Source organism: Myodes glareolus, chromosome 4, assembly GCF_982192425.1.
Source record: "Myodes glareolus chromosome 4, mMyoGla1.1, whole genome shotgun sequence".
Classification (NCBI taxonomy): domain Eukaryota; kingdom Metazoa; phylum Chordata; class Mammalia; order Rodentia; family Cricetidae; genus Myodes; species Myodes glareolus.
This window is the reverse complement of record NC_142029.1, coordinates 82549017-82562995: the sequence shown is the minus strand read 5'-3', so window position 1 is coordinate 82562995 and position 13979 is coordinate 82549017. Positions and strand designations below refer to the sequence as shown.

The window sequence follows — 13979 nt, the reverse complement described above, 5'->3', positions numbered from 1 at the left end:
TGATTTTCACATACCGCCCCACATAAATAGATTAATTAAATAAGTAAAAGAAACCCATTACTTTCTATAGTAACTTAAATTTTTAATTTTAATTTAAAAAGAAAATAAATCACAGGACAGTTGTGGTATATGCCTTTAATCCCAGCACTAGGGAGGCAGAGATGGGCAGATCTCTGAGAATGGGGGCCAGCCTGGTCTAACAGAGTGAGTTCCAGGACTGTAAAAGGAGCTGCGGACTGTGTCCTGCCACCTAGCTCCCGGCTAGCTTTATCCAAAATAATTACACGGAAACTATTTATTTAAACACTGCCTGGCCCATTATCTATAGCATCTTTTTGGCTAACTCTCACATCTTGCTTTAACCCATATTTAGTAATCTGTGTAGCACCACGAGGTGGTGGCTTACCGGGAAATATTCAGCATGTCTGACCTGGGGGCTAGCTGCATGGCATCTGCCTCATTGCCTTCTTCCTCCCAGAATTCTGTTCTGTCTACTCCACCTATCTAACCTGCTGTCCTATCAAAAGCCAAGGCAGTTTCCTTATTAACCAATGAAAGCAACACATAGACAGTTAGCCCTCCTCCATCACAGGACAGCCAGGGATACACAGTCAAAGCCTGTTTTGAAAACAAAACAACAATAACAGCAAAACTATTTCTTGTTGGTAAAGTGAATTGGTTCATACTAAGTAAAAATGAGAGAAAAATGGAAACTTGGAATTTGGACTTATCTGACCTCGACACAACATCTAGTAGTTCTAAGTCTTGCCAGTTACTGGATAGAATCCACTACAGTTCATAGCTAAAAACTAGCATTTCATTGCAATGTTGGTGTGTGGTCTGTTTCTTTAATTCCTGAGGGTACAGGATCTTGAGTTTGAGGCCAATCTAGACTTTATAGATCCTGTCTCAAAAATAAAGTAAGAAAAAAAAGTAATTGAAAAGGAAAAAGGCTTTATTGTGTCAGGTCAGTCCATCATGGCAGGGAGGGTATAACAATAGCTTGCATGGAGGCAGGAGGAAACATTGGGGTACTACCAGGAGAGGGTCAGGGAAGAGACAGCTGTCTGGACACCCACCAACCTGCTGCCCTACTCTCTCTAGCGGGGCCACCTAGCAACAGCCTCTGAGACTTCACATCTGAGTTCATACCAGAGACTGGAAAAAGTCTCACAGATAAATCCAGCAGGTGCTTTACTAACAGGTGTTTCTCCGTGAAATCACATTGCCAACCAATATTAATTTACCATGCAGAATAAACCTGTAGTAGCATCCAGATTATATAGGACACTCATCTGTGAGGAGGAATGAAGTGCTTGATGGTAGGCCTAAGCGTCTGCTGAGAAGAGCTGAAATAATCAGATAAATGCTGGGAGAGCAGTTCTGATACTACAGAGCTACAGAAACAGACCAAGGAGCTTCCAGGGTCTCAATTTCCCCGCTTTACAAGAAATCTTGGTTGCCATAGGGCAATAGAGCTTTTGGTGATCATGCTAGCTTAGAGTGAAAGGGTTTCTCTATGTAGCCCTAGCTGTCCTGGTGCTCTCTCTGTAGACCAGGCTGATCTTGTACTCAGAGTTTTACCTGCCTCTGCCTCCCAAGTGCTGGAATTAAAGGTGTGCGCCACCACCGTCTGCCTGCCATTCCTTAAATGTAGTGTAAACCAGTTGAAGGCCGATTCTTAGCACAACTGCAGCATAGTTTGAATCAGCTCAGTTTATACTTTGATTACAGTGATCAGCTCTTCCCATGCAGACCAAAGGGTGAACCCACTGTTAACATATAGCCTGTTTGTGTCTTCACGGTGCCCATTGACAGCTCATCACCAGTGCTTTGGAGATGAAGAAAAATCATCTTAGAAGCAGATGCTCAGCTGATCGTAATATTGTAGTAAAGAAAAACTGCTTTTGTGTTTTAGAGTGGGGTTGAAAACTCAGCCAGAATCGAAGTGTCCTGAGTTGCTTGCCAATTACTGTGACATGTTGTTAAGGAAAACACCATTAAGCAAAAAACTAACCTCTGAGGAGATTGAAGCAAAACTTAAAGAAGTGGTAAGTATATTTTTTTTATGTTGTTATATAAACAGTGCATGTTTTTTGCCTGCAGGCCAGAAGAGGTCACCATATCTTATTATAGATGGTTGTGAGCCACCACGTGGTTGCTAAAAGTTGAACTCGACCTTTGGGAGAGCAGTCAGTGCTCTTAACCTCTGAGCCATCTCTCCAGCCACAGAAGTGATGTTTTTTTAATCAATTTTTTTTTAAATCATTAAAGACTTATTTCCTGTAAGGAGAAACTATTGTATCAAAATCAATGTTCTACTCCAACAAAGTACGGAGATGTTATATGGGGATCTATATAAATTCATCTAGGAAAACACGTCAAGGTAAGACATATAGTCCTGAGCACGTTCAGGAAGTCTAACCAGGAAAGAAATATAGCAGGCATGCTTTGGGGCATACTTAGCCAAGGCATGAAGCATGTGTTTGAAGGATTAAAATGAGACATAGGAATGCTTGGGACCTGTTCAGCTTCTGTCTTTAGAATGCCACACAGGAATGGGCATGACTGTGTTTCTCTAGAAGTCTGAGCTGTGCCAGTAAGGAGAGCATGAGGATTCTTTCCCAAGGCAGCGTTGTCCTCCTCTGAAGGAAGAAATAGATATTTTGCTATATTTTATGTTCTTAAATAAACTAACTTAACTTTGGTTCAATGGATTTAGAAGTGCTTGCTGTGTGAGCATGAGGACCTGAATTTGGAACCTCAACACTCAAGTAAAAAAGCCAAAAGCTGAGGGGATGGAGAGATGGCTTAGTCGTTAAGAGCATTGACTGCTCTGCCAAAGGACCTGGATTCAATTCCTAGCTTCCACATGGCAGCTTACAGATGTCTGTGACTCCAGTTTCCAGGGGACTGGACACCCATGGCAAAACACCAATGTACATAAAGTAAATATAAAATACAATTAAAGCAAAAAGCTGATTGTGGAGATTAGCAATTGTAACCCAGCACTGGGGGTAAGCGTTCGGCATAAAACAGGTGGATTCTGACTAGCCTTGTTGAGTCCGTGAGCTCTCGGTTCAGTGAAAAACTCTGTCTCAGAAAATAAGAGGGGCTGGAGAGATGGCTCAGTAGTAAAGAGCACTGGCTGCTCTTGCAGAGGACCAGGTTTTCAGCCATCTGTAACTCTAGTTCTAAAAGATCTAATATCCTCTTCAGGCCTCCACAGGCACTGTATGCCTGTGGTACATGCAGGAACACCCATACACAGAAAATAAATTTAAATAAATTTTAGAAAAGTGCAGAGAAATAGTGGAAAGTTCTAGGTGCCAGATGTCAACCTATGGCCTCCATATCACTCACATGTGAATATAATACAAATAGATATGTATCTGTAAACATTATAAAGTTTTACAGTGTTACACTTTCATAAGGTATTTAGTTGGACCTAAAAGTTTTTGTTCAATAGCTTCCTGAAAATACCATTTATTGTGTGTTCATATCCTTTCCCAAGTGTGGGCTCTTGCCTATGTATGATGTTGGAGATTCAGGTGAGCCTGTATGTGTTAGACAGATGCTATACCATTCAGTTATATCTCCAGCCTTGTGCTTTTTAAAAATGGTTCTCTCTGATGTAGGTGGTTTACCTTAAGCTCATTATCAGCCTGCCTCTGCCTCCTGGCTTCTGTCTTGATGCAGTAGGTGATATTTTTCCCCCAAAGACAGGGTTTCTCTGCAGCATTAGAACCTGTCCTGGAACTCGCTCTGTAGACAGACTGGCCTCGAACTCCCAGATATCTGCCTGTCTCTGCCTCTCTAGTGCTTGGACTAAAGGCGTGCACCACCTGGCGCATTAGGTGATTATTAAAGTCTGTTTCTGTTCAAGAACAAAAAAGCAGGGGCTGGAGAGATGGCTCAGAGGCTAAGAGCATTGCCTGCTCTTCCAAAGGTCCTGAGTTCAATTCCCAGCAACCATATGGTGGCTCACAATCATCTGTAATGAGGTCTGGTGCCCTCTTCTGGCCATAGAAGGAATGCTGTATACATAATAAATAAATAAGTTTATAAAAAAAAAAAGAACAAAAAAGCAAGTGAAGCTTTTCACTCCTTTCTGTGAGAGCCTAAGATAGATGGGGACAGGTGAGAGTGTATGAAAGTTAGTTGTTGTTGTCATTGTTGGGGTCCTCCTCGTTGTTTGTGAGTAAAATGATTGCCCAGCAGTGCAGAGGTGGGATCAGACAGAAAGGCCTAGAAAGATGATTGGTATCACTAAAGAAGAGAATAAGATGGGTTGAGACATAACTGCCTGTTTTCCCATAACATATTCTTATCATGTATATATAAAATCTGAAAAACTTAGTAGTAGGAACTAAAAGATTAATTGGTTAAAGTCTGAAATATACATCCAGGCATGTAGCAGGGCGAGGCAGGTGGACCTCTGAGTTTGAGCCTAGCTTAGTCTACAGAGTGAGTTACTGGACATCAGGACTACATAGAGAGAACCTGTCTTGTCTTAAAAGTTTCAAATTTGTTAACTTTGTATTATGGGAGATGTGTAAGTTAATAGGCTTCTGTTTATGTATTTGTAAATCTCCACATCTTGGCTATTGGGGAACACAGGAAGGTCTACATGACACAAATGGCTGAGAACATAAGAATTTAAAATAACTTTGTCTTTTGTCCAGCTCTTGGTACTTAAATATGTACAAAATAAGGATGTCTTTATGAGGTATCATAAAGCTCATCTTACCCGACGTCTCATACTGGACATCTCTGCTGATAGTGAGATTGAAGAAAACATGGTGGAGTGGCTAAGAGTAAGTGCAACAATTTCTTCCCATTTTCTGGGGGTGGGTGGGGAGCAGGCACCAGAGGTAAAAGTATATGCTTGCAGGCGTCTGCTTTCTCTTTCTACCTTTGGGTCCCAGGGATTGAATCAGATGATCAGGCCCTTCTGAAAGCACCTTTGCCTGATTGGCCATCTCATTTGCCTAAAAGTAGTTATTTGATTTTTTTTGTTTTTGTTTTGTTTTTAATGTTTGTTTTTTTTAATATAATACATGATTTACATGCATAGTAAAATAATGAGTTTTGGTATCACTATTAGTATCAATTAGATTCATTTTATAAGAATATACGATCAAATATAATATTGATCTAAAAAGGTGATTTTTCTTAAGTTTTCTTTAAGTTTTGCTTTGTTTTTGCTGTTGAGCTTCCATTTGCACGCTCTATCAGTTTTAACTGACTTCATTTAACCAGTATCCAGGGTGAAATGACTCTTTTAACATGTCTTTGGTACTAGATACTTGGAACTATAGAAATATTTGTAAATAAATAGCAACCACTGTGTAGTGTGGCAGTGATGAGGCACACACCTTTAACCCCAGCGCCTGGCAGGCAGAAGCAGTCAGATCTCTGTGAGTTTGAGGCCCACCTGGTTTACAAGAGCTGGTTCCAGGACAGGCTCCAAAGCTATAGAGAAACCCTGCCTTGAAAAAAATACCAATAAATAAATAAAATTGCAGCCTCTCTGATTTTTATAAAAGGCTGACACACATGCCTGTGTGTCAAGAAATGGAGGCTTAGAGGATCATTATCCTCTAGTCTATCAAAGCCATCCTCTGATAAATAGGGAGCTTGTTTGTGTTTCAGGTGATTGATGAAGTCTAGGCCCTTAGGATGCTATGACTCAGCTGTACTACGGTGTCCTTCTTTCAGTCTAGACCCCTAGGATGCCATGGCTCAGCTGTACTATGGTGTCCTTCTGTCAATCTTTGTCCTGCTTTTTTGATTGAGCAGTTAAAGGTGTCGTGCAGAGTTGAGCTGAGTTGGGAGCTGATTTTGTTCCATTGCAGTAACTGAGATCCATGCATCCTGGAATTTTACAAAGCAAAGACTATCTAAAACTATCTTGTAATAGGTATTACAGTATATTCTGATAAAGAGAAGAGAATGTTTTATTACAGCATCTAAGATAGGGACAAAACTCCCTTGCTTATCGTGCATTAGGCTCTGGATTCAGTCCCCAGAACCTCAAATAATAAACAAGATTTTCCTAAGTTTTTTCCCCTGTGGCTGGAGAGAGGACTCAGTGGTTAAGAGCACCAGCTGCTCCTCCAGAAGGCCCAGTTTCAATTCCCAGCACCCACATGGCAGCTCACAACTGTTTTAACTCCAGTTCCAGAGGATCTGACACCCTCACACAGACATATGCAGGCAAAACACCAATGCGCATGAAAAAAAAAATAAAGATTTATCAAGTGTGTGATAATTTGGAAAAAAAGAAAGAAAAAAGATTTTATAAGTTTTTTTCCTATTGCTATGTCAAATTATATAGTTATTGTCTTTCTGTCTTTGATTTCTGTAGGAAGTTGGTATGCCAGCAGATTATGTGAACAAGCTCGCCAGAATGTTTCAGGACATAAAAGTATCTGAAGACTTGAATCAAGCTTTTAAGGAAATGCACAAAAATAATAAGTTGGCATTACCAGGTATTATTTATAATGAAATGGAAGTGTGTTGTTAAGCTTAACAAAAGAGTATCCTTTTCAGTTATTTAAAGGCCAACCTGGTCCACAGAGTGGATTCCAGGACAGGCTTGGAAGCTTTACACAGAGAAACCCTGCCTCAAAAGAACAAAAAACAAATATTAATAATTTTTTATTAAGAAGGAGGGAGGGAGGGAAGGAGAGAGAAGGAGGGAGGGCTGGAGAGATGGCTCAGAGATTAAGAGCACTGTCTGTTTTTCCAGGGTCCTGAGTTCAATTCCCAGCACCCACATGGTGGCTCATAACCATCTGTAATGAGATTTAGTGTACTCTTCTGCTGCGCAGGCATATATGCAGGCAGAACACTGTATACATGATAAATAAATAAATATTTCTTCAAAAAAGAAAGAAAAGAGTAAATATCAAGATTTTTACAAAATCCATCTCAGAGCTGCTTGTCAAAATATGGTCTATGAATACTTATCTCAAAACAGAAAAAGGACCCTTTTAACAAAAGCTTCATTCTTATTTTTATTCTGTAAAATTTTACTTGTTAAGCCAAGCTGTGGTGACTTTATGTCTTTAATCCCCAGCATTGGGAGGCACAGGCAGGTGAATCTCGAGTTCGAGGCCAGCCTGGCCTACAAAGTGAGTTCCAGGGTAGTTGGGACTGTTATATAGAGAAACACTGTTTTGAAAACCAAAGCAAAATTTTTTTAACTTGTTAAAATATTTATAATTTCTGATTTTCTTACCTGCAGCTGATTCAGTTAATATAAAGATTCTGAATGCTGGTGCCTGGTCTAGAAGCTCTGAGAAAGTCTTTGTCTCACTTCCTACTGAACTGGAGGATTTGATACCTGAGGTAGAAGAATTTTACAAAAAAAATCATAGTGGTAGAAAATTACATTGGCATCATCTCATGTCAAATGGAATTGTAAGTATGGGTATCATTTGGGTGCTGGCAGGAGTTACCTAAGGGCTGGAGGGATGGCTCAATGGTCCAGTTCTCAGTGACTCCCAACTGTCTGGAACTCCAGTCCCAGAGAGCTGATGCCCTCTTTTGTCCTCTATGGATACTGCACATGTATGGCATGTAGGCATGTATACAAGCAAAATATACACATTTGCAAAACTAAAGTAATTTTTTTTTTTTTGTTTTTCAAGACAGGGTTTGTTTGTAGTTTTGGAGCCTGTCCTGGAACTAGCTCTTGTAGACCAGGCTGGTCTTGAACTCAGAGATCCGCCTGCCTCTGCCTCCCGAGTGCTGGGGTTAAAGGCGTGCGCCATCACTGCCTAGTAAAAGTAAATGTTGTTATAAAAGACAAAAAAAAAATGTTAAGAACAAAAATAGTGGCTCTGTCCTTAGTTTTAGGTACACAGTTTTCAAGTTTTGGTGACTTGGGCTATAGAATCAATTTTTAAAAGGTTTATTTATGTATATGAGTGATATTTGCATGTATGCCTGTGAGATAGAAGAGAGCATCAGACAGTAGAGGGCATCAGATCCCATTATAGATGTTTGAGAGCCACCATGTGGGTGTTGGGAATTAAACCGGTGTCCTGGAAGGGCAGCCATTTCTCCAGCCCCTGACTGTAGAATTTTATCTGATTCCTAACTCTGTCAGCCTGCAAAAAGGAAGGGAAAGGAGGAGGTGAACATTGTTGTCAGTTTCTACTTCAAACAGATTGGACAGAATGAAGTCACATGACCTCATTGAAGCTGAGAGATGCATTAGAGGTCTTCTAAAACTAGGAAGGAAGAATGGGATTTGGAAGAAAATTAGCAACCTATTTTCCCCTAGTCTGTCATGTACATATTGCTAGATATTGGAGCAAGCTTCATGAACAAATTACTTATTAAAGCCTCATTATCTGTTACAGATAACATTTAAGAATGAAGTAGGTCAGTATGATTTGGAAGTAACCACATTTCAGTTGGCTGTGTTGTTTGCATGGAACCAAAGGCCCAGAGAGAAAATAAGCTTTGAAAATTTAAAGCTTGCAACGGAACTCCCTGATGCTGAACTCAGAAGGACTTTATGGGTTTGTCTGACCTTCTGTTTGTTGTGTCGTATAGTTGAGAATATGTGAATCACTTGTGTAACTGGAATTTTGGTGCTGAGCGTTAGATTCAGGGCCTTCCATACATTAGGCATGCATTCTGCCACTGAACTATAGACCTAAGCCATTGTAAAATAAATTTTGGGGGGAGGGTAATTTAGGGGTTTTTGAGACAGGGTTAGAAAGTACCTGAGAAAGAAAAGAGAGAGAGATTGAGTTACTTCATTTTGGTTGATTTGTTTTAGTTCTTCTTGATTATAATTGCATTTCGTGCTTACCCTATAATTCAAATTCCAGAATAAACTGTTTCCAGTGGAGGAAACTGCCTGAATATCCCTGGCAGACAGGGTTCTGTATGACCGACCAGTTTTTGTCTCACTACACATAGTAACAGAAGGTTTATTACATTCTAGAACCAAATCTTTTCTCTCCTCTTTTTATAATCCATTTACTTTGCATGCACATAAAGCTGTTACGTAAAAGTTTTGCAGGTTTGTCTAGATGTCATTGTTAACTGTATTGTAGAGTTGATTCTAGCAGTCCTTATAACTTACTATGCTAATTGTATTTTTTTCTCTTAGTCCTTAGTAGCTTTTCCCAAGCTCAAACGGCAAGTTTTGTTGTACGAACCTCAAGTCAACTCCCCCAAAGACTTCACAGAGGGGACCCTCTTCTCCGTGAACCAGGAGTTCAGCCTAATGTGAGGTTCATGTTGATTGATTTAAAATAAAAGTACCATGCTGAATTTTAGTGCTTTGATTTTTATTCAAATAATCATTTGACTTAATTGATGTTAAAAGCAATAACTTAATATTATCACTGTATTTGTAACATTTCATCTTTTTTAATTTAAAAAGTATTAGAGACCAGAAGGTTGAGTGGGTGGGATAGTATAGCATTATCCAGCAGAGCTATTTATCTGAAGACTCAGTCAGATACTGCTGAATAATATTTCCTCATCATTGATTATTATTGTTTCATGGCAATGTAGTTTGTTGAGAACCGTCACTAGCTAGCGGAGGCTCTACCTTGTTTGCAGGAATCAAAGAGCTTTGTACATTTTTATTTGAAATAGTTTGTTACCTGAGCCCCCATAACAAGCCTGGGGTTGCTTAAAGGAAAGCTTTATGTCGTGATTGTTACTAAACCCTTTAAGCAGCACTGGATGATAATTTTTAGAATAATTCTAACTTCTGACATTGTACTATAATAAGATGTTTAACACTTTCATATTTTTTTGCAGAAAAAATGCAAAAGTTCAGAAAAGGGGAAAAATAAATTTGATTGGACGCTTGCAGCTCACTACAGAAAGAATGAGAGAAGAAGAAAATGAAGGGATAGTTCAACTAAGAATATTAAGAACCCAGGTTTGTATAGGGAGAAAAAGTTTAAATATTTGAAAGCTTCTTTAAAAAAATTTTTCAACAGTTAGGTGTGGTGGTACATTCTTTTAACTCCAGCCCCTGAATTAATAACCATGTAAGTTATTTATCTGTAAAGAAGAGCTAATGTGCATTTGACTGGAATTTAAAAACTAATCTAATTCTTTAATGCTACCAGAAATACACCTAAAGTTTGGAGGCTTCCAGTAAATTCTAATATATTCTTTGGGTAAAGCCTTGGCTTTTAGTTATATCTCCTTTTGATTGTAACTGAATTAATGTATCTTAGCAGCAACTTAGAATTTATAGAATTTGAAGTTGTAAAAATATGATGATTTCTGAACATACTCATTACCAGGAAGGTGAGACCGCTCAGTGGGTAGCGATAACCAAGCTGACAGCTTGCTCCATCCTGTGTGGTAGAAGGAGAGAACTTTGAAAAGTTGTCCTCTGGCCTCCTCAAAAAAAAACATGGCACACCTAGATCATCGTACACCCAATACAGCATAAATGCTGTGTTCCTAGTCATCACACTATGTTTAGGGAATGTCGTCTAGGTTTGTATGATTATCATAGGCCTAATTACACTTTTGTTGTTTTGTTTCTTTCGATTGGGATTAAAGGCATGTGTCACCACAACTAGCTCATAATTACATTTTTGATTTGTAGTACGGAACTCATAGATACAGAGAACCAACTATATCTGTTCACTTTTCCTTTATAAAAATATTCTAATCTGCACTAAGACTCCATGTTGCTTTAGTTGATTAAGGAAAGCTAAAAGATAATGGTAATTTCAGTAGGTCACACCTTGTGGGTAACAGTCATTGTCGAGCTCTGTGTAGTTTCAGAATCACCAAGAACATGTTGATAAAATTGACTTGGAAAAATGTTGATCCCTTAGAAACATTTAAACATCAAAAGCATGTAATTAAATCAGTAAAACTGAAAACAGAATCTGTGGTAAACATTAATGGCACTCTGTTAGTCTAGTTTATATGTAGAGTAGTATTTCCTGATTTTCAAGACACACACCCATGGTTCACATCTTTTATACAAAGGAATACCTGAATACTAGAGGCAAATATATCTAAGGGGATTCTCGTTCTTTTTCATTTTGTTTATTTCTGTGTAGGTCAGAGCACGACTTTTAAAAATTGATTTCGATTTTCCCCCTTGTTGGTCCCCGGCAGGGGTGGCTCTCAGGTCATCATGCTTGGGAGCAAAGAAGTGGCTTTCCTCTCTGAACTGTGAGCTGTCGTCAGCATCACACAGTGGGGCACAGCTGTCTGTGACTGCAGTTCCAGAGAAGCCAGTGCCCTTTGCCAGCCTGTTAAACATCAGCCATGCATGTGTACACAGACATACAGGGAGACAAACACCCAAACACATTTTAATTTTTAAAAATGGTTAGAGAGATTATAGGGTACTATTGGCTCTCTTCACTTTTCAAAATTTTTGTAATAAGTGTAATGAAAAAAATCATAGTGAATATCCAGGTGAGTACCTACCCACCAGTTGTTGTGCGATTGGGTTGGTGTTAGAAGATAATGTAGGAAAAGTTACTGATTTTTTTTACTCAAACAAGTTTAATGTATTAATGTACTTTCATTTTCATCTTTCTCTTAGGAAGCCATCATACAAATAATGAAAATGAGAAAGAAAATTAGCAATGCTCAGCTGCAGACTGAATTAGTAGAAATTTTGAAAAACATGTTCTTACCCCAGAAGAAGATGATCAAAGAGCAGATCGAGTGGCTGATAGAGCACAAGTACATCAGGCGGGACGAGGCCGACATCAACACCTTCATATACATGGCGTAGCCGAGCGCTGCGCCTCTGTCCGCGCAGATCCTGGAGCACTGCACAGAAGGCTGTCCCAGTTTGAGCTGGAGGAAGGTTTATTTGGACTTTGATTACATAAATATTAAACTCTCTGCCTTACCTTACAAACGACTGTATTTTGCCAGTCACATTAGTTAGCATGACGGCATTCATTCCCTTCATGTTGCACACTCTTTAACAGCATGCTGTTTCGTGGAGAAGATTGCATTCATGGAGAGCCCATTATGAACTTCAAAGTCAGTTCAGTTTTACCAACTAGGAGAAGTTTTGGAAGGGTGAAGGTGGGGTTCTTGTTGCTTCTTTTACCCCCTTTTTCCTTTTCAAAGGAATAGACTTGCACAAGGAAGGATAGCAGATATTGCACTGAAAAAGTCTTTTAATCTTTTTTTTAATGCAATTAAAGCCAGAGGTAGCACTCTTAGCTTCTTTTGATGAAAAGAGTGAAGTTGTCAACACCATGTTGGGAGGAAAGGGCAGGTGTACTTGAGAAGATGAAGATGTAATATTATCAAGTTGTTTGTTAAACACTGCTTGCAGTTTGATAACTGGATTTAAATGGTGACCCGAAAATGGTATTAAATATTTCTATCTTACAAATCCTGATTGTCATTAAGCAGGAGATTGCTGTTTTAGTTGTTTGTTGTTAAATGATAAGGATTTGGGGTTTTCTTTCTAAGTCTTGTATGGTTGGAGAGCTTATTTGAAAATATGAAGATTATAATGAATGTTGCTTCATTTGTTAAATTTATGAGTATAAGTAAGTCATTGACTGCAGAATCAGAACCACAAAGCAAAAATGTTAAGTGTGTTACTAATACACTTAATTCTTATACACATAATATCTATTATGCTGTGTTTAAATTTATTGAAAAACTGCAGAAATATGCTCTGATACAGAACAGTGAGAAAAGTGCTTTTTAAACCTGTAGCATAAAATTATTTGGTGTTTTGAAAGTGTTGTGATTAGGGATTTACCGCCTCAGTTTTCTGGAAAGGCATTCTCTGATAAAAAGTAATTATCATCTATTACCTATGAGGAAGAGAGGGTGAGATTAAGCCTGAGACGAGAGAAGCACTCAGAGTTGTTAGTCTTGTTTTTTTTTTCTTTCTTTCTTTCTTTTTTTTTTTTCTTTCTTTCTTTCTTTTTTTTTTTTTTTTTTTTCTTTTGCGGGGACAGTTTCTCTGTACCTTCAGGCCCTGGAGTCCTGGAGCTCTCTCTGTAGACCAGGCTGGCCTTGAACTCGCAGAGATCCACCTGTCTCTGCCTTCCGAATGCTGGGTTTAAAGGCATGGCCAGAGCTGTTAGTCTTAAAATGAGCAGTAACCTTGCCAAATATGTACATATATATTTATATATTTTAAAAATAAACATTTTTAAAATGTTCAGAGGGCAACACTTACCTTGCTTCTCTCAGTTAATCTGGAGTGGTGACTCAGGACTTCACAGTGCAGTGAGTGGGAAGTTGGAAACTGAGGACTTGAGCAGCTGAGGAGAATTATTCCGTCAGGACAGTGGCTCCATGTGGACTGTTACTCATTGTGGTGCACGTTTCGAGTGTTCTAATTATTTTATAACCTTTGATGTTAAGTAATATTTTGAAATATGGTTTTGAAACTAGCAGAAATTGGAGTGTTGAGAAGCATACAGTATTATATCACCACAGTGTGCTGTGGACCTGCCTGCAGCCTCAGCAGCTGTGAGCCCCTTCCAGGAAGGAAGGGGAATATATCCAGACATTTAAGGTTATGCTAATTATCGTCAAATGTCTGTTGTGATACTCATAGGAAGTTGGAAGTGCATGTGTGCTTACCATCTCCCCTGCTGCTCTGAGGAGGCCGTGGCTAGAGCAGGTGTGAAGAGCGGCTCAGTGCCCGCTGCTTCCGTGCCGTGGATGGAAGCCGACATCGGCGCATCCAGAGTTCAAAGAGATAGTTTTATAATGACTCTGGCCCTTCTATTTAATAGTTTGGTGTTGGCAAATTTTCATGTCCCAATACCAGAATGCCAAAGGAGGAAACAATCAAGGGAAAAATTTTAGGCCATTTCTTAATGTTTAAGATTTGTCATTTTAAACCATAATTTTTCTTAGAACATCTTTGAAATTTCTAATCGCTTTGGTCATTTAAGAATGAGAGCTGTGATGTTTTGATTTATAAAGGCAAACTTAATGCAAAGTGGGTAACACTAAATCCATAG

The 13979-nt window shown here is 39.0% G+C and overlaps 1 protein-coding gene across 2 annotated transcripts in view; it reads left to right on the top strand.

The window, feature by feature from the left end:
• Cul5 (cullin 5) overlaps nucleotides 1-12526 on the top strand; it is a 58161-nt gene extending 45635 nt beyond the window's left edge. For both annotated transcript variants that reach the window (XM_048417165.3, XM_085688766.2), the window contains 8 exons: nucleotides 1919-2051; nucleotides 4686-4817; nucleotides 6371-6494; nucleotides 7253-7428; nucleotides 8376-8537; nucleotides 9137-9255; nucleotides 9799-9922; nucleotides 11567-12526. In XM_048417165.3, the coding sequence (XP_048273122.1) occupies nucleotides 1919-2051; nucleotides 4686-4817; nucleotides 6371-6494; nucleotides 7253-7428; nucleotides 8376-8537; nucleotides 9137-9255; nucleotides 9799-9922; nucleotides 11567-11761 (1165 nt within the window). In that variant the 3' untranslated portion in view covers nucleotides 11762-12526. The remainder of the gene's footprint in view (nucleotides 1-1918; nucleotides 2052-4685; nucleotides 4818-6370; nucleotides 6495-7252; nucleotides 7429-8375; nucleotides 8538-9136; nucleotides 9256-9798; nucleotides 9923-11566) is intronic.
• Nucleotides 12527-13979: the final 1453 nt, after the last annotated feature.